Consider the following 27,535-nt stretch of genomic DNA (forward strand, 5'->3'; position numbering starts at 1 on the left):
TTCCTATTGAGTTTATGGTCTCAGCAGTTTAATCTGTCCTGTAATACAATACTTAAGATCTCGTTTAGCATGGGAACCTGGCAACCTCATGTAGTCAGGACCTGTCTCATCTGATCTCATGACAACCTGTGACTGAAGATGAAGTTGCTGCAAATTTCTGCATGCAGCTACAAAGGCATGAATTTGGTGGTGCTGATCCTTCCAGCAACACCACATGTAAAAGCAGATCATTTCACCACATCTAAAAGCAGTCATTAGACTCAGTGTTGATATAAAAATGTAAATTTGCAGGTTTTAAATGTTTTGGTTCAAATTCCTTGTAGTGGACAGATGACAGCTCTGCGTTACCAACAAGCAAATAAAACGATTAAAAAGGTGCGAATACAGTTCTGTTACGATGAAATGGCGGTAAAATGTATAGCGTGAGACTGAATATATGTGATGTTGACATATCACAACCATCACAGAGAAAAATCTTAATAACACCCTGAAATTAATCTGCAAAAAAAAAGAAAAAAAAAAGAGAAGCACGTGTGCAAGCTGTTCACACCTTTCAGTGACTATACGAACGAGCGAAGGAGGACTCAGAGACTAACACGAGGAACAAATCATTTTTCATATATAACAGTTTGATACTTTAATGGTTTTAACGCCTCTTTTCAGGTGGAACTTCAGCAGCCAGCTGTCAGAATGAAAAAAAAAATAAAGTACTTGAGACAGTCGAATTATCAAACTGTTGTAAACGTTTGCGAGCACTCATTTTTCACATTTTGCTAAATGCACAAGCTGACTAATTGTGCTGAACTTGGAGTAATATAACAGAAAAGTTTAATTTGGATCCACACCTGTATGAGACAATGGCGGCTCAGTGTTAAATTCAGTGGCATTACTAAGAAGTACCTGAGGGTATGATGTAAAACAAGTAATTCACACATTCCTGGGAATTGTTCTGTTTAAAAAAAAACCCCACAAAACTCAATTGGACCTGTAATCAAGGAAACAACTAGTGATCAACAATCACAATGTGAATGAAGAACGATCAGCACTGAGGTGGGATAGTAAGCTGCCTTCAGTCCCAGCCAGGTAATTGTTCATTTGAGGTCCTAGTAATGATTTAAGTGACTGATATGGCACTATATCTCTCCATCAGCAGCTGTATTGCCTCACAGAAAAGCCCAGCTTGAGATCCAGGGCAGCACAGCAGCCAGGATGGTGAATATTCCCCTATTGATTCGCACACCAACACAGCCTGAGCTGAAAATGTAAAGATGCCGAGCACCCCCCCCCCCCCCCCCCCCTTCTATGCTCACTTTGCCAGAGCTGTGATCAACCGAAATTGGAGCTTAATGAACTCTGTTTCATGGTCGGCACTGAAGCCTGCTTTTCCAGGTACACAGCAGGAAGATGATCAGCCCTTCACTGATACGGACAGGTCTGCCCTGAAGGGGGTCCCGAAACACTGGGCTAGTGCAGTATTGCTTTTGCGTTTGGACAGACTAGAGACTACATTACAGGGCTCTCACTGATTTGATCTAATCTGCTCCTGGCCTCCAGTCTGCCATGAATGAGCTCCCTGAAGGTTGAGCTGCTGCCACGCAAACGACCCTGGCACATTAAACTTGAGGGGTGTGCGGGCGGTGGTGGTAATGGATGAGCAGTTTAACTGCAACTTGGTTTAGCAGTCTATAAGCACTCATCAGAGCTTCCTCTGCTCAACAGTGCTCCCTCGACACAGCAGAAAAATGGGCAGTGTCTCTACAACTTAGAGGCATCATAACCTCTGGTTTCAGTTCAAACCTTGGCCACATTAGTAGAGATGGCATTTTACATTCTTACATGCACAACTAAAAATATAATATCAATTTAAAAAAAAAAATCAATGCATAAATACCAGAGAGGCAGAGAGAAACAGAATAAACCAAAATCTATCCCGTGCTTAATTTGCAGACTTTTCTGGTGCTTAGGAGCTCAACAAATGTTACTATTTGAAGTTTTAAACCTCCTTTAGCTTCCAGTTAGAGGCACATTGAGAGCAAAGCCCATTATCTTGCTGTCTCTCTCCTACATGGAGGTTCGGAAACTTTACCCAGTAGTCTTTCACTCCCCAGCTCTGCCAGCATTTAACTGTGATTAAGGAGTCAGAGTTCATGATGAGCTGCGGGCAAAAACAGAGAGAAATAGCAGAAGAAAGTAGCATGTAGCATGAAGGCTTCAGCTTCCAGAGAGAACAGCTAAATTGTGTGTGGTGGTGAGGACTCCTGTGGGTTTTGGTCTGTAGGCAACAAATCCCACAGACTGAAACCAGAGAAGATGCAGTCCAAACCATTAGCTGGTCTGGCCTGGGTCACTGTGTCTAACCAGAGGACACATACACCATCCAGCCTGAGCTCTCAGAGCTCATAATGTATAACAGTTAGAATGTGGATAACCTCACACACAGGGAAAGGTCCAATCCCAGGATGCTGAGTAAAATCTCCTCTGCTGGAACAAAACAGATCATGAAGGGCTACCAGCAGGTAGTAAACTTCTGAAGGTGATGTCCAAAGAATAGGCTGAGAGAGCCATCATGGTGGTGCTGAGCTTTGAAGTATGCTCAAGAGCCTGCATAATCAGAGGCTGGCTGAAACAGGATTAAAACCAAACAGCTTTCAGCAGCCGACTTCATTCAGGAGCTCTCCTGAACTTGGCAACTTACAGCAAAATGTTTGTCACTGTTCTCGACGAGGAGAAGTCTGCGCCGCTGAAAGCTGCCATAAGCTTCTCCAAGCTAAATTCGAAATGAAGGCCTCAGTCAAACTCTTTAAACACAGAATATCTTTCACCATTCAAATGGCGCCCAAGTTTTAGACATCATTTATTCAGCTCGACGGAGGGGAAAAGCAAACTTCAATTACAATTATAGTATAAATGCTGGCTAGTGGTGGTGGATGGTGCAGACGGTTGCTTTCTCCTTTGCCCACTCAAACTGTAAAAGCCACATTATTGCTACTGGAATATTTGGCAGGCAGCCTGACTTCACTCCCCACTGCCTGAGTCACTCACTGTCACATAACTATTATTAACACACACTGTTGACACTTGAGGAATAACTTAACTAAAGACATTAGAAGGGAAAACGCTCTGGCGCCTGAGAGCCTTTTACTCCACGCTTACTTTTGAGCAGAGCTTGTAGCAAAGCAAAGCAGTGTGACTCATTGTCTTGATGAGTCGCCTGCATTGCCTCATGAGCAGAATGCACCTCTGAGTTTCATATTGTCTGGATCGCACTTTGTTCCACTAGCTTTGTTCTTTTTTTCCCCTTCTTTCCTTGACAGATCTGAATTTTCAAATTATACTCATGGTCAGAATTAATGCAGACAAGCCACCACTTACAAATGGCATAAAGAGACAGACTTTCTTTAGACATTTTAAATGTTAAAATTATATATTTAAAAAAAAAAAAAAGAACAATGAAACAATTGTTCCTACAATTTAGCTGACACGAGAATATGTAATACTCTGCTCTTCAATCAATATGAGCTATTTGCAAAAGGAGTTATTAAAAAAAAAAAGCCACGCTCAACTATTCATCACAGCTCCCTGACTCATTGATGCAGACTAACTGAGTGAGAAGCAGACAGGGCTGGGACAGGGTCTACAGGGAAAGTGATGATTGTTGTGTAAAGTGGTAAATTTGCACTGAGTGATAAATGTCTCTGAGCTTTGTTAAACCTGGGGCTGTAAAAGCAGCCAATACGCTACAAGACAGGTCTTACTGGCACCTCCGTGCTCTGCTGACACCCATTATGCTGTTATTTATTAGTCCCCAGAAAACCCAGGCACGACAAGTAAAAAGTTTAGATACATCCATGAGAGCTTGACAAATGAACTTCTAAATATACAGAGGGAACTGCCAATAGTTATGGGCGCCGTTTTGCTGAACTGGAATAACAGCATGCTGCGGCTTCTGCTGTTGGGCGTGTCTTTTGTCCTGCCCTAATTCATCTTAGCTGAGACCCTGTGTGCTCGCATCTCCCTTGGGGGAAAAGCAGCACACAATCAAGCTAACAACACAAGGTCTATGAGCAGAGTTTGCTGCTCAAACATTTCACTATAATGCACCATACACTTCCTCCTGATACCACCTTGCAGCTGGAGAAGAACTAACAAGACCTGACTGTTGCCTACTTGGAGCCACAAAACTAATGAGTGAATAGCTTAATTCTTTTAGGACTATGCATTACTGATTAAAAAGTCTGGCCTTGTTCTTTATCTTGAGGAGGATCTGATCATTTGTCTGAGTTCTACTCTATAGGATGCTAACATGGATCAATAGAAGTACTGCAGCCAGCTCCCCTGCAGCACAGCTGTAACTAGGTTAACAGGGCCAGTGGCTGACTGAAACCGACAAGGCCAGGTCATCTCACGTGTTATTCCAAACGAGCACTTAAAAGTAACGTTACTAAAAAGAGTGCCCCTCAGTTTCTAATAAAGCTGCCCATGTTGAGCAGTAATGCAAGCGCCCTGTGAGAGATGCTCTGCCTCATTGCAGTAAACCAGTCACTTGTTCAACACAACCTGACATGGCTCATGAAAGCCTCTGGATCAGCAAATTGTTACACAGCCCACTGCTCCTTCCAATTAATAATTTACCCTTCACCCTGTCCTGCAGAAAACAAACCCTTTGCTCTCTTGCCACAGGACAACAACAAAAAAAAAAGCAATCAGAGCAAAGGCGGGCATTTATCTACAGTGCACAACAATACACAGTGACCCGGGTATAAATAAAGCCACGACTGTAGCACTTCAAAGACATAACACACAGCAGTAAATCAGTCACCTGGAATGGCATGGTCCCTCCAAAAAACAATGTCAACCTGACAATACCAACTGTTACCAGACTTAATTTGCACATATTGATTTCCTATTTTCAATTATTAATTCTAATTAGGATGAAGTAGAATCTGCCATAGGGCAACGGCAGTCGATGTGAAGGGGTGCGCAATCAAGAGAGTGGAGACTGATGTATATTCATATAATGCCAATACAGCCACCCCTACCATTGTACCTATATATTTCCCACGTGAAGTTACTACTTTCTAAACCAGATTTACAGTTATTTTCCAGATTAAGCCTGTACACATAAAACTACAGGAAGATGAAAGCATTTACTTAATGCGCCTATAATTAGGATCCAGTAGTTTCATACAGTGGCAGGATTCTGCATTTACCCTAAAATTTGTGTAATTTAAGTTCAATAAAAATATAGCTCAGTCTTTGCTTGTAATAGAATATCGGAGTTACTAACTCACCCCCACTGCAAATTGGTAACTTTGTTTGCACAAAAGAAACATTAGTAATCCACTAAAGAGAACACCTTAAAAGGATCTTCCAAACCGCTAACCTTCAAAAGTCAAAAAACCTGCTTGGTGGAAAAACTTGGTTTACCACGTTGTTGCTGTGTGGCTCTGTCAACCAGTCATGCTGCAGTTTACATCCACGTCTGTCGAGACTCATGTGTAGAGGAGACCTTGAAGACATTTAACACGTGGGCACCAAATAGTAGTGTTAACAATTCAATATCTGACCAAATGTGAAATATCACAACCTTCCATTCAGTTCTCTGCTATAGCAGGCTCAAGCAACAAAACATATTACCTCCGGCTACTTCAGCAGTCAGCATGAAATCATTTTAAAGAAAAAATCTCAAGATAAGACAACGTTTGACTACATGGCACTCCTTCTTGTTGTTGCCTCTGGTGTAATTGGCTATATTGGTAAAATCATATTATGTTTTGTTATCTTTTCAACCATATTGTGCACTTTCACTGCAGCTCTGCACTCATTTTAAAACACATGGCTTCAGTGTAAGGGGTTGTTGTGTGCCTGGTATCACAATTAGAGATTTGTGACTGGCTTTATTTGCATAAGTAGTCTTAATAAATTGAGTCCTAAAGAGGAAAAGCTGCAGCTGTTGAATTTATGTGCATGGCACTAATTAGTTGAAGTCCTGTGTTTACGGTATGAGTTCTGTGGGTTTTATGTGGATTAACAGATTATCACCTTCTGTAGATATCAGTGTATAGAGTCTGCTTTGTTATTACTGTGCATATAGAAGCTCAGAGGAGGCACGGCCAATCACAGGTGGATTTAGCAATCGGAGGTGCACGCTTGAAAGAGATTCTTTTTTTTTTTTGCAAGGTTGTTTTAAAATCTACATGACATGAATTATCTATGTCTACACCAGACTGCTCTACTGAAAATAGCAGGTTATAAAAGCAGGTTCTGTTTTTTGCATTGTCAAACAAAAAATTAGCACAAGCACAGCATATCATAATATATAAACAACACAGCATCCTGCAGGCTGCTGCTCTAATGGCAATCCCCTTGGAGCCCCACTACACTGTATATTCAATATCACACACCAGAAAAGCTTTAATTGCACAGTGTATCTGCATTTTTATGTATCATTATATGCCAGTGGGACTGGTATATAACAATATTTTTTAAGTAAATACGTACTTTTATTTCATTATCATTTTAGATTTTAAAGATTTTCTTTAAAGTTACCCTTAAGTAGATACAATGAAATTGCCGGTATTACTTTTGTAAACTAGCACACAGACATTAACAAAAAAAGCAATTTAAGAAAAAATAAAGCTTAAGAAAAAAAACACATTTTGGTTTTACCTTTCAAGGTTATAATAATGATTGTTTTAATTATTGATTAATCTGCTCATTTCTCTGCATTACTAATCTGCCACTGCTCAGGCCAGAAAAAACATGAACCACACATATCCATCACAGCTTCTCAAGAACGTAACCATCAAACTGCTTGTTTTGCATGACCTCTTCCTTATAACTCACTACAATCATGACAGGGTTACTTTAGGCAACAATTATGTAGTTATTCTAATATCAAGATTGTTGACAGTTATTTATCAGCAGCAATCAATGACTATGTCCAGTATCAATCTGAGATGGTATCAAGTGGTTCATTCATAAACTAATGTACTACTTAAGCATACTTGGTGGATAAAAAATACATAAAAGATGAAAGAAAAAATATCTTACTTTTGCTATTTTTTGAAAAATGACAGCAGCGGTTGTGTTTTTATCTCTTAAAAACACCAAAGAATAAGAGAGTAACATTAGTAACATTGGTTACTTAAAGCCACTGAAAAATTCGCTTTAAGACTTAACAAAACCTGCAATCTTAAACATAAATAACCAAAAACTGCAATAGAAATTGAGTTTAATCTTCCTCATCAGGACAGTGAGCACAACTTTAGATCTGATTTGATTGACGGCAAGTTGACAGCATAAGGGAAACCTCAGACTTCTGTCTCACTACACACGGGTTAAAAAATGCTCAGTAGATCCCGACTCATAGAGGATGCTTTCAGGTTAGACCTTACGGAGCTGAAGCTCCTAATACTGGGTATTTATTTCATCTTGCATGTTTTTAATAAAAGGGGTTAAGATAATATTTATGGGTAATATGAGTCACTTTTTATAGATCAACTGAGCTGCAGCTGAGCGTTTCCTAGCAGCAGACACCTCAGGGCAACCAATAATAAAGCACCTGCAGATGGCATAGGCAGCTTTTAATATGCACATTTAAGTTTGCTTTTTTTAAAGCGTATACACAGGAGCGTACTTGATTTGCTGAAGTGTTTTGAAAACAGGTCTCATTATTGGAGAGTATCCTGACAAAGTGATTGGGGAAATCTCAGCTGACCAATCAGCACTAGCAGAATATTATATTCCGTGTATGCAAAATAAAAAATATTAGTAAAGTTTAATTTTAATCCTGATATAAAATTAAAACTACATTAGTAAAAGCTGAAATCAAAATGTAACAGTTTGGTCTAGACATGGGAGTATATTTATTTTATAGTCCAGCCCCATTCATTCAAATTCACTACGGACCATCTTAAGAGTGCCCTCTAGCCAAATAGTATCCGGTGTCACTTAAGTAAAGAAAGGAACAGACTCTGTTTTTTTCAACTAACTCCACTGAACCTTAAATTAAAATGTAGAGGGGGGGAAAAGCATTGTGTTAAATTGGAAAGATTTGAAGACAGCCAGCCTACTGACAAAATAATTTTTCTGCAGTTTTATTGTCTCGTTCACATTGTTGTGAAGTAAAAACAAGAAACATTAAATACTTGGAAGTCCTGCTAATACTTTTTATTTAGACACGTATATGACTTTGTGGTGCTGTGTGGAAAGGAACCCAGAAATGAATATTGTGCAGAAAACTTGAGAAACTGGAACCATGCAGTTTGAGCAGATTAAAGCTAAACTGGAAATAAAATAAAAATGCAACGAGTTTCATCCTGAGCTGAGAAAACAGGTGTTAAGCCTTGACAGCATTAGCATCTAGGTTTACATGTATCCAAGCTAATACTGTCAAGAAAACACCAGGCATAAAAAATGTTTAAAAAAAAAAGTCAAAGTGTGAATGTCCATCTGTCAATCTGATTATTGAATTCCCTAAAGCTTGAGACACGCGGCAATAACAGCACCGGAACTCATCGACTAACACAGAGAGGTGCGTAAATGCAAATTTTCTGTTGTCTCTGCATTTTTAACCACTCCTCGCCACACAGTGTGAGCAAACAAAACTTGCTAATTGTTCTCTCAAAGCCGTGATTTTATGTGTCTCGGGTGTCACGGCATATGAATATCCCCCCACCGCCCCACTCCACTGTAAACACTTAATATGATTCATCTTAAAGGCGGTCAATCAGTGCGCCTATCCACCTACCAAATGAATCCCAACAATACAGAAACACGTTCGCACATTGAAACACAAGGATAATTGCTTTTTAATGATCTCACATTATGCAAATACTCATCATGTAGCCATCAATCTTGGAGGGAGTTTCTACCTGCCTGACCACCAGTTAATCCGACACACTGACGTATATTATATGAGGAAAGTTATGAGGCAAAGACTTTTATGTACAACTTTGTCAATTTTTTTTAATTGAATGAAATAAATAGCCAAGAGAGAAACCCAGAAAAGTGTTTGTTTTTTTTTCATTGCTATTCATCTAAAATGGGCAAAATGTGGCACAGTCATGCATTTAAAACTATATTAGCACTGCATCTTGGGAAATATTTGAATATGCGGAAAACAGGAGGTTGAAAAACCAGAGCAGTGCATTATGCTCAATGAGGTAAAAAGAGTAGCGGCACAGGGTAGATGGATACCTGAAATATGAAAGGACAGAAACAGGAAAACATCTTGAGCCTTTGATTAACACAGAAAAACTGTAGATTAAGAGTTTTTCCTTTCTATTTCCCTCCCCTATTTCTCTCCAGGATAATATGGGCCCTTTGGAGATTTGTCAGGGAAAAAAAAGGAAAATCCAGAATTTCAACTCAAATGAACTGCTGGCTCTGAAAGCAGCGTTGTTATCCCAGTCTCTGAAACTTGCTGGCCCATGAATTATTCTCCCCGATTCTCAAAGTCAAAGTGAAGAGAAAAGTATACAACAGCAACTTAGGGAGTACTGTGTGCGAGTGGCAGAGAGAGAGAGAGCAGGAGAGAAATACTGTAGTACATTAAAGAAGCAGCAAAGAAATGAATTAAGCCATCTGGGAAGAGCAGGGTCAGCATGGGGCATAAAACCACCCGCATGACATTTATTATAAGAGAAGAAACATAGTTTAAAAATATCTAAAACTAGACAGATTTGCTCATCGGTCAGGTTTTGATTAAAAGTTTTAAGGAATAAACAAATGACACAAGAGAAGGGAAAAAATCTGCCCAAAAGCTTTAAGAGTCAGCAGAAGGAACAGTGATATTGATCCATGGACCTTAACCCTCTTTTTGTTCTGTGGCAGAGGGCGAATTTGTCATTCATACTACAGTATGCCTGTGCCTGAAATGGAAGTGAGTCCCAGAATTATAATACAAGGGAATGTTTAAAGTGTGAAATCACATGGTGTCAAGTTTCTTTGCTAATCTAATTTCTCAGGAGGGACTCATCACTTTGAGGATGCGGGTGCCTGAACCAGTAAGTCAGCATTTTCTGTCTTTTATCCATCTAAACTCAATTGAAAGGTCTTAATGAAGTGCGCAGTACAGGACATGATGGACTCCTATAGGTAGGTGTGCTTTTTTTTTCTAAACATTGTACTGGTTGGTGATGTGTGCTCACCCAATCAGGGCAAAAAGACAATTTTAGTGGCACTGACGACTAATTTTAGATGAGCGTCTGCAGAACACAGATTGGATCATCATGAATACATCCTTGTGTGGGGTAACGATTACATTTCCTCTAAAATTTCCTTTGATCCTTATCATCCAGATGCCCTTTTGTCAGTGGTTAAATCCCAAGCTACATCTCTTTGTTCCAGTTAGTATGCCCTAGCTATGTGATAGCATATCTTTGCGTTTTGTCTGTTTCCTTTTTTCTTTGTGGCAACAGCCATCAATTTAATTGAATTTCTTGGCTTTTAATGTCTGCATTACTCTAATCAGAGAAGAGTAGAGTTGTTTATCTCGACCTTGGTAGAATTAGCAGAGGGTATTTGTGGAGATGTAGAATTAGCAGAGGGTATTTGTGGAGATGTTAATGCACAAACAATTCTGCAAGATCGTAACCTCAGCTTTTATTGATCAACTAGTCCAAGGTGCTTATAGACTTTCCTGACACTGCCATGCACTCAGGAACTGTCTCACACACACACACGCACAAAAAAAAAAATTCTTGCGACAAGCTGCAGTAAACTCACACCAAATATAAACAATAGTTTTATTCTTTTGTCAGCCTTGTTTGCGGGTGGATAATTTTAAGATGCTACCACTGGCTAATTCATCAATCACAGACAGTAGAAAGATAGGGCTTGTACCAAAGTAGGGTCCAGGGAAATTTGCTATCTCACACAAACAACATGCAATATAACCTTCTGAGAGGGTAGCACGGCTGCAGGCGAGGCAGAACACAGCGGAATGCAAAATACAACCCCAAATACCCTAGGGCCCGGAGGCAAATTTGATTAAAAGTTTGTTTTTCTTCACTCTCAACAAACGGAGGAGCTCGTCGATGCGGCACTGACAGTTAATTGGACTTGGCAGGGCCACGAGTTCATTCGTCAGCATTGTGTGGGGCTGGCCTAGGAGGAGCAGGACAATCGATGTCCCTTAGGACGGCCTGTAATCACTGCAACACTCCAATGAAGTCCAGGGTTAAACATCAGGAGATTGCAGGTGCACCAAAGCATCTGAGAAAGACTACTAATATGTTCCCTCTCCCAAAGCAAGGCAAGGACACAGCAACGCAGCACCCAAAGGACTGTGGCGATCCTCAAGCTATTATTCTTATCATAATGATCATGAGTCCAAGGTCCTGAGAGGTGATTGGGGCATCTATTACTAATACTTTGCTAATAAAATGTGATATCTGTATATGCGGTACAAGGCAGAAGATATATGTGAATGTGTGTGGATATGATAATTTACCCTTTATTTGTGCTTTCAACTTAATAACACTGAAGTATATATGTTTATAAACCCCATTAAATCTTGTGAAATTTAGCATATGTACTAAGAATAACTATCTGGGTACTGGGACTGACACAAGAGCTCAGTCTGAGGCGTCACAAAATGAAGCATGGGATATTAAAGCAGAAAGCACATTTCTACTACACAGATGGGAAAGATGAACACAAATAAATCATGGCAAAAAAAAAAAAATTCATTCCATGATTCTAGCTGCTTTATTGGGTAAATACGGAGAATTCTCAGCTTACTAACACAAAAACATAAGCAATCATACTAACAATAATCATACTTGAGCTACATTCACAACAGCTGACAGGCATATTCAAACAATAACACGACATCATGACTTTTAGAAGTCAAATCATCATGGCTGATGATACTACTACATACTTACTGGGGGGCAAATGACTACAAACATTTTTTTAAGACCATGAGGAGTCTGGCCTTCTCAGGTTTTTGAAGCCACTGGTCAGAATAGAAAAATAATGACACCGATGGATGGGAGGAGTTTTGTCAATTCTGTAGAGACCTAACAACACAGATCCACAGTGCATTTTGACACCATGTGCAACTGTATCCAATACTCAAATGACTGAAACAAACAACGCATTAGGCCAGAAAAATAAGGGTGACTTATAGGCTGTAACATGATCCTAAAGCTGCTTTGTTCTGCATTAGTATTCAGGAGATATCTTATCTCTCTAAACTGTTATCATAGCATTTCAGCTATTTTAGACACACTGACCTTCTCTTAAGGACAGGAGATAAGGCTTTTTAATGTCCTTATTAAATCAAGCCATCTATACAGGCTCTCAGAGCTGGGTGGTGTGTTCCAGGAGTCCTTAACTCTCTCTCTCTCTTTCTCTCTTACTGACTAATGACAAGCATGAGGGTGATAATGACCCTCGGAACTTCATGTTATACCATCCTAACCATCACCATGCACCATGAGTATGACATCCACCTGCTTTTTATATGTGAAATACTAAGAATTCATACATGCATCTCTCTCTCTCCTCTCATATATATATATATATATATATAAAATCACAGTATGCAGCAGACATATGGATGTACAACACATCAAACCTTGAAGCAGATGGGTTACAGCAACTGGGTGCCACTCCTGTCAGCTAGAAAAAAACAATTAAGTTGCCTAATCTGGTAAATGTCCTTTATCAATGTCTCATTCAGATGTTAGGGAGAGAATTTGGTGTAAACAACATGACATTATGGATCCATCCTGCCTTGTTTTAAAACTTCAGGCTGGTTATAATGGTGTGGGGAATATGTTCCTGGCACGCTTTGGGTCTCTTAGTACCAACTGAGTATTATTTAAACATCACAGCCAGCCTGAGTATTGTTGCTGTATTTTTTCCGACCATATCCATTCCGTTATGACCACAGTGTACCCATCTTTAGATGGCTGCTTCCAGCCTGCTGATGCGCAATGTCACAAATTTCAGATTATCTGAACAATGTTGAGTTCACTGTTCTCAATTGGCCTCCACACTCATCAGATCTAGACAGCTAAGATAAATAGATTCTATCTATCACACGCATACATACAAAGATACATACCTAACCCCCACCACACACACACACACACACACACCTACACACACACACATACACACACACGTCAGGCATTCTCCCAAAAGTAATGGAGCAGTGAGCTCTTGGGGAATAATAAATCCTGCTTAATGGGATGGTACAAAAAAATCTTCAGAGGCTGGCAAAGTCAATCTGCATGCTTGGCCAATGAGGCTTGTATGTACAGAAAGTATAAGAGACATGTAAGTGTGTGTGTGTGTGTGTGTGTGTGTGTGTGCGTGTGTGTGTGTGTGTGTGTGTGTGTGTGTGTGTGTAAAAGATTATGATTATTGTACTCAGTGAGAACATTTTTCAGTAATGAATATTTAATTCATTTTGGATGTGTGCACGTGTGTGTGTGTGTGTGTGTGCTTGTCAGGTTGTAGCCAAGAATGCTGTCAGCTGTGGTGTGTGTGCCACATTTCATTTGATGGACTCAATATCAGTCAGTTGAAGTCTCTGCACAGTGATTTACACTACACATAAGTCACACGAGTCAGTGTGAGGTATGCAGGGAAAGATCTGAGAGGCGTGCTGTCTGAAGCACGTCCTGAAACATCTCTTTCAGAGCCCGAGCAGCGGCATCCACATGGTTTAATCTTTTCTGTTTAACAGTCACCACTGGGTTTTAAAATTGCACACAACCAACTCGAATTACTAAAGTTAGCATGCAAAGTCCTTCTTAAGTTCTAAATAGCAAGTAATGGACTATTAGTGAAATAAAAAGTTTAACAATTTGTGCTCACTATTTCAACTGTCCAAGACTATAGTTATATATTAAGTTGTTAGAGTTTTGCTTTTGAATGCAAGGCACTACAAATTTTTCCTAACTGCACCCAAATAGTAAACAGAATGACAAGATATATATATCAAAGTTAAGATCATGTGGACCTTTATTGTTAACTGCACAAATTAAATAGGAAGTCGCCCACATTACCTGTTCCACAAAAAATTTCACAATGCCCCCAAGTGGCAGTGTGAAGCTACAACATGTATATGCAGGCCTACAAAGCTGTGTGTGGAACATATATACATAGAGACTACCAGCACGCTACCATGTCGGGACCTTAAGCACAGCTTTTGCATACTTGGCAGTACACAAAATGGCTCCACCATCCACAGGGAACCCAGAGTCATTCACAAAAACAAACCTCTGCGAGCACAGTAGGCCTCAACTGCACTGATGCAAGCACACACTTGCACAGCGGCACGAGGCTCTATAGATCGGTCCGTCTTCTGTCCCCTTGAGAAAAACTGTTGCCTGGGCGCTTTGATCTATCAAAATGAATGAGGCAGTTGGCATCGACTGAAATAAGCAGCAAGGAACCCACTTCAGAATGATAGAGTTAGAATATTTATAGTTCTCCAAAAATGCCTCTTTACATTCTTGTATAATGAGGAATTCAATCGATGTGGACGTCTTTTTAAAAACACGATTCACTTTTTTTGCTTGCTGTTGTTGACGTGCAGCCGTCATCTCAAAGAAAAGTGACTTGTTGAAACACACATGCTCACAAACAAACGTTCAACACTCTGTCTCTAAGATTAATGAAGGGAGAAGTTTCGGGAGCAAAGTAAGGTGACATTTGGAGTGATGTGTCAAGTGAGAGTGAATCTCTGTGTGCTATGCCGATGTTCAATGTAATTCAGTCCCTTGGTCTTTGACAGCAATGCATATCAATGTCCTGCTGCTGTGGGATTGGAGAGAAACCATCTGGCTTAGATGCTCTTCTGAGAATAATGTGTAAATACTGTCGACGTGTGCCAGAGGGAGTCCTCGTGAGAGTGTTTTTCAAGTCAAAATGAAGTTTAACAGCTTCTGGTCTGTTGGTCTTGGTCGGGCTACTCTTTCGTTTTACATCTACAGTTGTTGGGGCAAAACAAGCTAACAAAGCTAAAAGCACAAATCATTTAATTCTGTTTGAGCCACATTACTGTGATTGCAATCCCAAATTCCTAAATCCAATAAAAACAAATCATTGATTTAAATCCATAAAAATGGACCGTTTTAGTGGTCAATTAGCATTTGTAACATCTGATCTGGTGCAGCATAGCATAAAAAAGCCATTCATCAGCCACATTTATCAATTAACCATGTGTATAGCACACACAGCAATAGCTGCTTTGCCATCTGAATACATGAGGGAGGAATATGTTACCTCATGGGCCACGGCTGACCAAACACATTAGATTTGGCTGTTAAGTGTGATAGATTTCTTTTTAGAATGCAAGGGAAGCTTTGCGGTTAACAAACCTGAACTACTTCTTGGACTTTCCAGATACTTATATCGGTGGCATTGATTCTTAGAATCTCTGCACAAGTGGGCGTACATTTTCCACCACGATAGGGGAAAGAAATCTCCAAGAAGGCTGAGGAAAGAAACATTAAAAGCTTCATATGCACATTTCTTCTCCCCGAGCACCAGGAACATATCATTATCTGACTGAATCACATGACATCAATGATAGTGCTTCATTGCACCTAATATTTTACAAGCGATGGCAGTCACGGGTAAATATACCTTACGACATCTATCTTGATCATTCTTTTTATTTGAAAGCTGTTATTACTGTAGCAAACAGTGACCCGGTGTGACAGACTCATCAAGAGGGATTAAATCACAAGAGCTGAAAAATACACGGAAATAAAGGAGGGGAGAAAAAAAAAGGACCAGGTCATTTCTCTGCAACTTCACGAAGAGTCTACTGCTAAACCCAAGAAACTCATAAGAGTCTCTAAAAAACTTTATATAGATTTTATTCAATAAACTGATAATACTCTACAAAGATTTGATTTCCCGTTTTATCTCATACTGTGTGCTTCTTTTTTTACGCTAACATCTAGTATATTTGCTGCAAACTACAACCAATAACAGCAGTAGCATACATCAGAAATCTAAAATGACTAAAGACATACTGTTCGGTCCCATGAGCAGAGCTCCATCTATCTGAATTGCCATTGCAAAAATAAATAAATAAATAAATCTGCTGCTGTCCCTGCTTTATTGAACCTAATATTTTTTGTCCATTTTTTTTATTTACATGGTGGAATTCCTATTGTGAACATTGTTATTTCTCCAAGACAAACCCTACTGACAAAACAAAGTATACACAGTGGTACAGAGAGGACAAATAGATGCATTTCAATATGAAAAGAAGAGAAAGCAAAAGAACAGACAAAACAAGCAAAACATTGGGGGGAAAAACAGACAAAAGCAAACATTAACAGGTACAGGGCACTCTTTCAATGCCCTAAACTGTTAAATTAAAAAATAAACAACTGATTCATGACAAGTGATTAGGAGAACATTTTCAAGACCACGTTCCACAAACACAATGTGCAGACATTAGAGCAATCACACTAACCAACAGCGGCAATTAATCATTCATCACTCTGGGAAAACAAAGCCTCCCCTCAAAATACTCAAAATCCACACATGACAGAAAGCAAGCATCACTCATTTGCTTTTTCTGTTTTATGTGTGGTCCACATCTACCAGTGTGTCCTTGAGATGAGTCTGAGACACCCCGGGACTCGAGGCAGGTCACAGGGCAGGTCTGGTCTCAGTGGGAATATAGCTTCAGGCCGAGAAAAAGGATGAAATGTTTTCTGGCTACAGCAGGTGGACAACAGCAGGCGAAAACAAAAAAACAAACCAAAAAAAACCAAAAGAAACCAGGCTAGATCTCTCTTCAGCCTTCACCACCACTCCCAGCACAATTTACTGACTTTCTCCCACCTTATCGCCTTCCCTTTTCTGGCAACAAACAGTGCAACTCTTTATTTCCACCACCTGACCCATATACAAAACTGTTTCCTGGTGGGTGCTGCTCCAGAAACAAAGTCCAAGCCTTTGATCCAGCTCCAGATCATTGGCTGAAAGGCTGTCACTTCAGCTTTATACCGCACAGCATCCCACGGCAGCTCTTCATCTCCAAGCCTGGACGGCACACTTTTTCTTTTTTTTATTTTAATCACATTCACAAATCCTTTGTCATATGATGAGCTCATTTTGCCTTCTCACCAGCTATGGAATTGGCTTTTATGTGAACACAAACACCTCAAGTCAAACATAATAGTGGTAAAATAAACAGCAAATAAAGCATGACATTGATTGTGTTGGAGCTGATTTGGTGTTAATGTGTGTATTTCAGCCCACTTGTGCCATAATATGAAGCCTGCATCCATTTGCATAAAGACTTTTACCTAACCGCCTCATCTGTCTGTGCTGAGCGAATGCAGAATTTACAGTGAAAGACAAAAAAAAAAACCATGCTGCACCATTTACACGAAGGAAAAAGAGGGCAGATTTAATTTAAAAATTGGCACACATTCCTTATTTCGACAGATGAAAGCTCGTAAATGAAAAAACCTGGAATCATGCCTGGTATGGAAATCTAAAGTTATGAATAATGCCTCTGTCTCAATCATCAAGTCTGTTTTAACAAGGTGGATTAGCCAAGCGCCTGCAGGCTCAAACGCACACACGGCTGCACTCCTAACCAACTAAGAGTGGGACAAGAGTCCCCGAGGGCCCTGAACCTCACACATCCTCCCTGTTGGACCCTCACCAGTCTGTAGGAGTGAGCAGCAGCAGCAGCAAACAGCTCAGGCTTGTCATTTATGCCCATGAATCCACCTCCGATAGGCCACTGCTGCTGCGCAGGCAGCTGATTTACACACAGTTGCTAATCAGCGAATGGCTCTCCTGCTAATGAAAACTCATAGATCTATACAATAGCACTACTGATTTGATTTTATCTGCCATAACTCATTCCTAAATATGCAACGGTTAAATGCAACTGGGAGTGGAGAGTTGAAGTTAAGAATTAGAGGTCAGAAATGTTGATGCAGGAAATGGTGATATGTTGCCATGGCTATTGCTATATTTGCCCTAAGTATAAAAGGCCTTCTGTATCTACATTTCTCTGCTGGCATACATTTCACAAAGGAGAAAATAGACTCTTCCCTCCTGCCTGGCCTCAGTGACACTCCAGCATTTAGTTGATTGCAGGATGAATATGTCTAACTCCACCCTCCCATCCAGCTCTGGGTGCTGAGGAAACCCCAGTAAATAGAAGACCAATACAATGGCTTGTTTCAGCTTGGCACTGATTCATCATCGCACTGAACAAGCCACGGGCATCAGTCTAATCATGATTAAGACCATAACAGAGAGTTTGGTAGACACGGGGGGAGGGGGGGGGGGAATGCAACCATCCATCCATCCGCTATATTCATCAGGCAAATCACTTCCACTTCCAGCAAATGAAAATGAATTCATTGTAACTTACCTGTTCCATTGGCTGTGCTTGCTAAGAAGAGAGGATACAAAGCTGAGCAGCTTTGAGGTAGATGGGCATTGTGGCAAAACACACTGAGAGCAAAGTCTTATGGACTAACTGGCTGTGAAGCCATTTAGAAATAAATGGGTCTAAATGGTTAACTGGAAAATTAAAAGAAAAGTGCCCTCACCACTGGAGCAGTCCAGTCCTCCCCATCCGGGCTCGCACTGGCATGTATCGGGAGACACGCAGCGACCGTGGACACACTCCTCTGTGCACAGAGCTAAAATAGACAAAGACATTTCCTCATCAGCACAGTTTATAATTGCATTGGAACACACACACACACACACACACACACACACACACACACACACATACAGAGTGTAAACCGTCATTAAAGCACTAATAAACAGCATAATGAAAAGCACCAAGATAACAGCTGAAAGAAAATGGCCCATAAAACTGAACACTCAATATCTCCTGAATACCATCAAAGGACTGAATCTTAGCTCTGGCGCTCATATTTAACATCCATCTCAGCTACTTGACAATAGGCTAAACAATTCGTTAGCAGCCAAAGTCCTTGGTCAACACTTGATTTATCATGTAGCTTTACTTTCCACAATGACTCGCTATCGGCAGGTCGAGGCATGACGGAACAAGCTGTAAATCCTCCCTAATTTGATCAGCCAGTGCTTTGTCATATAGTGATGCTTTAATGTAGCAGGTCCAGGCACTGCAGTGTTTACTAAGTATGCAGTTTTCTTGATCATTCATATTGAACAACACAGCGCCCAATTGATTGGGCTGGCATTAGTATTCTTGCAAGTGTGTTCACAAGAGTTGGATTTTTTTTTTCTTTGAGCTGGAAAATAAAGTGACCCATGTGGATTTATTTTTTCCACAGTGTTTCAAAGTAAGAAGGAAAAGGATGACAAAAATAGGTACTTAGCATTAATAACTATATGGCAGCCAAGGTCATCTGGCCAACAGGGTTAAGACAGACAGGCTCTTATCTGAGGAAGGAAACACGACGAGAGAGAAACTCCGCCTGATGGGAATCAGCAGTCCTCTAACATGGCCTGTGGAGGGATAATACGCAATCCAAGGGCGGCAGAGCAGACAGTCCATGCCCTTAACTGATCAGAGCTCATCCAACACTCCAAGTTCTGCTTCCTTTGTTCCTTATTTTTTTGTGATGTGGTCAAAAGTGAAAAAGGGACAGGGGATAGCATCTAGCAGTTTTTTTTCTTAACAATATAAGTCCTGTGTTCAACACTATGGCACCCATGCTGCAGGCACAGAGGTCAGGAGGAGCTGGCTGCAGGCCTGAACAGTGCCGCTATAGATTATCACTCAGTCAGGCTTCGATTAAGCTCCACCACCAACTCAAAAGATGCAGCAGGAAAGGAGAAATAGGAGTGAACGCCAGACAGCAACAAGCTGGCGCTAATCGCAGAAATGCTCCCACGGCAAAAATGGTAAACCAGAGATTGAAAGATAATTCAGGGCAGATTTTCTGAACATCACTCTGGCAGAGAACTGTCTAATTACAGTAAGCCAGCAAAAAGAAAAGGGGGAAGAGCTTCAACATTTGTGCTGACGAAGGTAGTGAGATCGACTACCTGTAATCAATGAGCCCACAGTATGCAGAGTATTCAAAGAGAAGAGGAGACGAATTCAATGTCACCACGATGAGTTGATTTCGTTTAGTTTCAATCAGCAAATTCTGATCAGCGAGAACAGGGAAATGCAAATGTGTCACATCCTTTAGAAAAAAAAAGAAATATGGAAATGAAGTTTTGAATATGGGAGAAAGGATAAAGCGCACCCTTCTCCTGAGATCTGAACCGGTGTACTGAAGGGATGGCATAATAAAGTAGGAGGTAGGTCTTTCATTTTAATTGAAATTCATGAATCACTCTGCCTAACTCATGTCTAAGGAATCTGTTGGAAAATTGAGTCTTTCATCTAGATAAAAGGCTAATCTAACTCATTATGCAGAGGTGTTATCAGGACGGGGAACAATGGAGCTAATTGGTGATTGTCATGCAGTGTTAATAAATTTAATATTTTTACCCAGGAAAACCGCAATCTTTTAAAATGTTGGATATTATAAATCTTTACTGTCCCTTCCTGTTGTGGAAAGCTTTCCTGCAGTAACCAAAAGGAAAAAAAGGGTCTACCAGTGCCATTTTTTTGCCAGTGTTTATGATTCTTGTAGTCGTAGTGCTTTGTAGTGGAAAACGCTTGAAACGAGGTGATGCAGCTGATGGTTGAATCATTCTAAGACAGATGCCAGCAGAACCTATCAAACAACTTCCTGCATAACTTCTTTTCCGGGCCTCTGTCTAGCACAGAGACGATTTATTTTAAAACTGTCTTTGAAACATTAAAAAAATGCAACAAAGCCAAAAATGAAAAAGAAATCACAGGCACACGATCCCTTTCTGGAGCCAAATCTCATCATCTTACTGATGGTGAAAGCTCAAATGTGAAACTTATCAAAACCCGACTAATTCTGCAGCGAAGGTCTTTTTTAAAATGGACAGGCAAGAGTCACGCAGGAGTCATCTGGCCTAAATGTTTTGCGAAAAGAGAGACTCAGAGCCCCGCAGAGCCTGTCAGCCTCAGAAGATATTACGAGCTGTTGTCATTAGTGAGCTCATCTTGCTTCCTTTGCACAACTGTAATAATCATGCTTATTAGGTGGGAAATGAGTTCCTCACATCCTCTACATAGACTAGTTACATATTAAGCTAATGACTTACGACAGATTAAAGGTCACAGAAATAATAAACACCTCTCATTGGAAACTTCAAGCACTAATTAGAAAAAAGCAGATCAAAGTTCAGCGTATCACAGAGCGCCTTGACAAAATGTTAAAAAAATAAAAATCACTTCTTACAGACAAAACGAAACACAACAACAAACAAAGAAAAGGCATCTTTCAAGAGTGTCGGAAGCATTAGCATTTTGTGTGTTTCTGTAATGCTTGCTCCACATCCCCAAATTCATTAACTGCCTCTCACTGGAGCTAATGTGAGTGCTGATGTGGTGCCATATGACAAAAAAAAAGAAAGGAGGCAGGATTAAAAGGCAAACCCTCTTGAAGCTTTTCTGACTCTTAATGAAACAGACTTCATGGGGAAAAGCTACACTAAACTAACAATACACAAGGGAGGGATATTTTACATTCAGTAAACAATAAAATGTCTCGAAATAGATGACTTGAGTTAATTTTGGTTCGATTTCCTCTATAATGCTCCCTTTTGTCACTGCATGCAAAACAGCTTGGGGAGTACAAATCTCTTAATCCTAGTAGTGAGAGTGCTAGGATTAAAAGAGAGCAGTCTGCAAAGCCAGCAAAAAGCAAAAACTGCCCTCTTGGCCCCTATCAACTCAATCTCCTCTATTCACCTGACACAGGCCGCAATGGCCTGATACTGTATTATACAAAAAAATAAAGCACGCTTATTGATAAAGACGAGCCAAATTCAAGAGGCGGCATCGCAGTTAGCAGATTCACCTTGTTAACACCCTGAAAAGACTATTAATGAACAAATGTCTCTGTTGTCAGTTAAATGGTTAATGAATACATTATTGATCAGTCTGCTCCTCACTTCTCCAGACTCCCATATAATCACACGGGGTCTCACTCTTTGTTGGCTGACTTCCTGGGGAGCTGTTACCCCGAGGCTAGGAAAGCTTAGACAAGGACAAGCTCAGCTGTGGTCAAAGAGCACACGGTGGGGTTACTATATCAGAAGCTAGCTTATGTTGCAAAAGATGATGAAAACTATTATTGAAGACCAATTTTAATTAAATTCTTTTTTAAGGCAAATGAAATATTCAGTGAGGTCAGCGTAACAAATACTGTGAACAGCTTGCAAAAGTGTTCAGTTGAATGCGTGCGAGTGAAATTATACATTGAAGCTATTGAATTGACAGTGAATGACTGTTTTAAGCGCACTGTTACAACCTAATTTTCAAGGCCCTTGCTCTTTTAAGTTATTGAAGTCTGTTGTGGTTTTATGGTGGGTGCTATACATCCTTGGTCTGTAACCAGTATGCTCTCGGCTCGTTAATTTTTCTCATTGTTATACAACTTCAATTAAGCTACTCTAACAGAAAGAGCAAAGCAGGGAGCAGACCATGTTGTAAAACAGTGAGTGACCTTATTAAATCATGCTCAGTCATTTTAAATTGACTTAATCCGCATATTATACATGGTGGCACGCTAGCAAAGAAGGCAAGAGTGGACTGCTATTGAGGGATCAGACAGGAGACTTGGGCAGCAGCGGCCTGTATAGAAGTTGCGTCTTTACTTGCAAGCCACTCAGACTAAAAATCAATCCTAATATTTTATTTTCTTGAAATCTCCTGCAGATACAACCTGAAATGTCGTGAGCAAAGACTTAGGAATTAAAAAAAGGTGCACTCACGAACACACAAGTCTCCGCTTTCAAAGTAACCAGGGCAACACTGCGAGCGGCGCCTATACATGGTCCTCACTCCCCGCCGGTAAGCTGTCTTATAGCTGATCCTGAAAAAGCAGACACACAGGGACAGCTACGTGAGGTAAAGAGTGATCCTTTCTGAAGGACAGGAAACAAACAAACTCGAAACAGTAACTTAATGTTTTGTTGTTATTTGTCATTTTATCAAAGTACGCACAGAAAAATCATTCTTAAGTGGAATTTTACCCCCAAATAAAAATCCGCTTGTAGGAGGTCTCTGTTTACTCATTTAGTTGATGGAGCTATCAACCTTGATGAAGCAATTAAAACATAACGTCTTCAAAACAACACAATTACAGTCACTGGCATCCTCTGGGGGTACAGTAAAGGTCGTGCTACTTATAACAAAAACAAAAAAACAAGTAAAATATAATAAGGAAACAAATTCTGAGACCTACAAACTCACCTGTGCTTTGTGCATTTAAACCAGTTGAGGATGTCTGTGCATCTAGTGTAATAGATCTGGTCGAATGGGTGAGCATAGGATTCCTGGACAGTCACCGCATAGCTGAAAGACAAATGTTTAAGGACACCAGTTGCAGAAAAAAGGACTGTACCATACTTTCTTGTACTCTGGCTTATTATTTCTACCCCTTTAAATTGTGGTAGAGATTTAAAATGTATTCTCCTCTAAATTTTAGATTCGGATGCTGTGCTCTTTACTTTTTACATTTATTTGACTCCTAGAATTTTCAGCATGGTTTCTGTTTAAGATCTTAAATGTAAACAAGCGCCTGTTAAAATCTTGAAATGCCGGTCCTATAGTCTCCAATAATTTTGGCTTTCAGTCCCTGCCACAGGCACAAAGAAAAGCAGCCATTAGTCTCGGCTTCTTGTCATCTATTAAATGTCTGAGTGTTGTAATAAGCTCTACCTAGGAGAAATTTACCCTTTGAATTTTTTACATGGTTTGACTTAAATAACAATTTTAGAAAAAAATGGTGAAAGGTGGCATTATTTAAAAAATATTAGAGGGAAGTCAAACATTTTAAATATTTGAGCAGCCAAACTTTGTTTATTTTTCTTTTTTGTGAATCATCACAAAAAAATCATTTTTTAAATCACTTAGACCTAACCCTACCCTAACCCTATTAAACTGGGTCAGGTTTTACCAGCTATAGCAATAAAATGCTAGTTATTAAGAATCAGAAAGTCACTGATCCCATTTTCAACACAGTGTCGTTTTCCTGCATAGTGAAGCTTTGACTTTAAAATAAAGGGTATGAAAACGCTAAAAAATAGTTGATATTTATGATATATGGTCTGCGGATATTGGAGGACCTAAAAGCCATAACCATACTGCCCACTTAGGGAATCCATTTCGATGCCAACAAGGTGGAACCACAAAGTACCCTCACCTTGGTCAGGCAATAATCCAGATAATATATCTTCACAGCTTTCTTTCCTCCCCTTTGCGCCACAGACAGAAATTATTCCTGCTTATTTCTCATAAGTGACACTGCCCAGCAAAGCTAATAATTATTCAGGCTCTGTGGCATTCGCGATTGATTGGGATGAGAGTACACTGATCAATCTGCCTGTGTATTTCATTTGAAGCAGCAGCACCTCCCATCTCTCCGAGCTTGGCAACTTGAGCCGCTGTGAGATCAATACTGCTGTATGGACTTTGACAATAGATCAGAACTTTGGTTAAGAGAAGATATACTGAAAAAGTTTCAGAAGTGACAACGTCACTCATACGAATCAGCGTTTTCAGACGATTAAATACAAGGGAATGTGCTTACCTCTCCCAGTGGCTGCAGACATTGGGGTCATCTGGGTTGAGACTCAACGCACTGGTGGTGAGCGCAAGGAGCGAGGCCAGCAGAGGAACTGATGACCCCATCCTTCACTCTAAGAAGGAAACAGGGAGGAAATGTAGACAGTTGGGTGGTAGATGCTAATTTCATTACATTTAAAGGAATAGTTTGACCTTTTAAAAACTGGCTTATTTTATTCCTGAGAGGTTTATCACATTAAGCTTCATTTGCTTGTTTGTATGTTAATGTGTTTTGTGTATAACAAGCTGCTTGAAGCTAATTGCCCCTAGTGGGATTAATAAACTTGTTTGTATTATATTGTGCCAGTTTGTTCGGTAAGGCTGATGTAATTGCAATTTCCAGGTTCAAATGCTTTTGATGACAAACACAAGCGTAAACTCTCCAATTGATTCATCAATACTCTGAATACTCCAGTATTGTGATTGTCTAGCAGTTATCTCAGGTGGAATAATCAAGGGTACAATATAAGCATAAAAAAATAACAGTATTTAGAGGTTGGGAATCAAAAGGTTAGCAATAGGCTGTGCAGTTGGTCTGTAGGTTTTTGGACAATGACACCAGGTTTAATGTTGAGCTCGATCACAGCTGTTCAGACCTTTCTATTTGTAAGTGTCCTCACTTTTTGGGACTCTTGTTTTATAATGGTAGACATTAGAGATGCATGAGTGGCGACACAAAGTTCCCCAAAGTAAACCATGGGGGATAACTGTGAAAAAGTTTTTATATCAAACAACCTAATCAGACACTTAAATCACCCTCACCCAGATTAACATGGACATAGCTAACAAAGGGAAAGAGCACCGAGGCAGCTGCAAGTCAGCAGCCTCGGTATTAGCAAAATGATCAAAGAAGTTATGAGGAAAATGATGGATGAAAAAAAAGAAAAAAGGGTTGGTGTCTGGTGAATTTAAACAAATTGGAAAAATATGTAAGTGCAATTTGTTTTGTTATACAAACTTGTTGCACCTGCTTTTGTTTGAGGTAAAAATATATCAGGTGAATATTCGTGTACAACAACTCACGTTGACTTAATTATTTATACCTTTTTTCAGTAGCAGAGAATTGTTTTGGAAATTGTTTAAAGAAGAGAAGATTCTGTTTCTTTCTGTAGTTTTGGGGAAAATGTAAAGTTTAATAATTTATTTTATTATGTGAATAATATTTTACACTGAAGAAAAGTCGTTTTTTTTTGTTTGTATATGCTCTCATTTGTCATTCTTAGAAAAAAAATTGCAATTGGCAAAAAGTCAGTGTAAGCATGTAAAAAAATAAATAAATCAGAAATTTCAATCAAAAACGTACAACTGGTGAATCTCTACTGCATATGGATGGTTACCATGGATATGGCTATTGACTAAATATACAATATATCTGGGATACTATTGTTTTGTGGGACTTGAAGTTTGACTTAACTGGACTATTTAACTCTCAAATACACCATAGCACTTTGTCCTCTGAGGTACTTAAAAGGACACGAAACCTAAATTTTTAAATATCATTATTTTTTCAAACCCTTTAGTGGTAACTCTGCCATAGAGTAAGACTCAACTGTGCTAAGCTAAGCTGACCAGCCGTTAGCTATAGTCCCCATATAGTGGTGCATTTTCTTAGTTTATTTCCCATAAAAAACACACCAAACTATTTTATTTAAGTAGTTTTCACCTTGAAAACACTGTGTGTTCAATGGACACCTACTGTAGCAGCAACCTTTGGACCTTCTGTATAGACGTAAAGTGTCTCACTTGTGTTTTCTAGGAGGCAGCTTGCATGCCATTCAGAAACAAAAACAGGAAAAAAAAAACTTTTTATTCCACACATAAGAAAATGGAATTCTGGTTATATATATTTTTTATTTATTTATTTTTTAGAAAGAGGGGCAATACATATTAATGAACATTTTAACAAATGTAAATATGCCAGATTATAGCCTTGGGCTAATTTCCATGTGCAGACCCTCTGCTTTGCATAGCTTTGTTGGTAAACTGTGACAGTCAGAAAACTATTGCTCCATGTCCTTGATGACCTTCTAAGATGCATGTGCTGGCCCACCAATCTACTACATCTGCCTAAACAGAACAGATTCACAACAGCCAGACGAATTAATGGAGTATAATATCCTAAATCACAAAATAAATTTACATAATCAAGATCAACCATTACAATTGGTGCAAATAGAAGATCATAATAAAATATTTAAATGTGGCTCAAGCAGAATATTGGGCTAAGTTATCTATGGCTCTAATATCTACAGAAATGAAACCACCCAGTGACAGAGACAGACAGGCTGTTTACCCAATCAGGATTTTTCATTAGGCAGAAGAAGAGCACATATCATCAACAAAAGTGACAATGACAGATTAGGTATAGAAGTCCAGGTATAACACGTGCATGACTAACACAGCAAATTTCAGTTTTGCACAGTAGTAATAAAATACACAAGTACGAAGTACACGGAAAATGTTACAGCGTGGCATTTTGAGCAAAAATAATGAATTGTAATAAATTCAACATGATGCGTCTTTGTACAACTCAACATGTAGTAATACATCCATGTGTGGGCTGCGTGTGCTCTGCATGTGGTTTGCCGTGTTATGGGGATGTGTTCAATACTTCAGAGTGACTGTATCCAATAACGCACAAATTCACATGTTCAGCTAATCTTCTGCATTGATAGATGCATGTAGTTCACTCACATGTGAAAGAAAATCAATCAGAGCTCCACTTCCTCTGAGCAGCAGTTCATCTGAACAGGCAGAGGTTAAAGCCATGTTCATTTCCTTAACAGGATGATTAATCAAGATACACATGTGTTATGGGCTACAGCTGCTCTCATATTCAAGCGCTGCTCTGAA

General features: G+C 39.7%; 1 protein-coding gene across 8 annotated transcripts in view; it reads right to left on the reverse strand.

The window, feature by feature from the left end:
• The window catches only part of megf11 (multiple EGF-like-domains 11), an 80,238-nt gene that overhangs the window by 35,718 nt on the left and 16,985 nt on the right, over window positions 1-27,535 (reverse strand). For 5 of the 8 annotated variants that reach the window (XM_085282257.1, XM_085282256.1, XM_085282253.1 and 2 more), the window contains exons 3-7: window positions 24,648-24,756; window positions 23,309-23,410; window positions 22,828-22,928; window positions 18,570-18,662; window positions 18,389-18,409 (exon numbers count right to left, since the gene is read on the reverse strand). In XM_085282257.1, the coding sequence (XP_085138383.1) occupies window positions 18,389-18,409; window positions 18,570-18,662; window positions 22,828-22,928; window positions 23,309-23,410; window positions 24,648-24,748 (418 nt within the window). In that variant the 5' untranslated portion in view covers window positions 24,749-24,756. The remainder of the gene's footprint in view (window positions 1-18,388; window positions 18,410-18,569; window positions 18,663-22,827; window positions 22,929-23,308; window positions 23,411-24,647; window positions 24,757-27,535) is intronic. The other 3 variants (XM_085282258.1, XM_085282255.1, XM_085282254.1) reach the window with 1 other exon arrangement.

This window comes from Mchenga conophoros, linkage group LG7 (assembly GCF_057382185.1).
Source record: "Mchenga conophoros isolate Kocher_MC1m ecotype Shallow Benthic linkage group LG7, M_conophoros_male_GT1.1, whole genome shotgun sequence".
NCBI lineage: Eukaryota > Metazoa > Chordata > Actinopteri > Cichliformes > Cichlidae > Mchenga > Mchenga conophoros.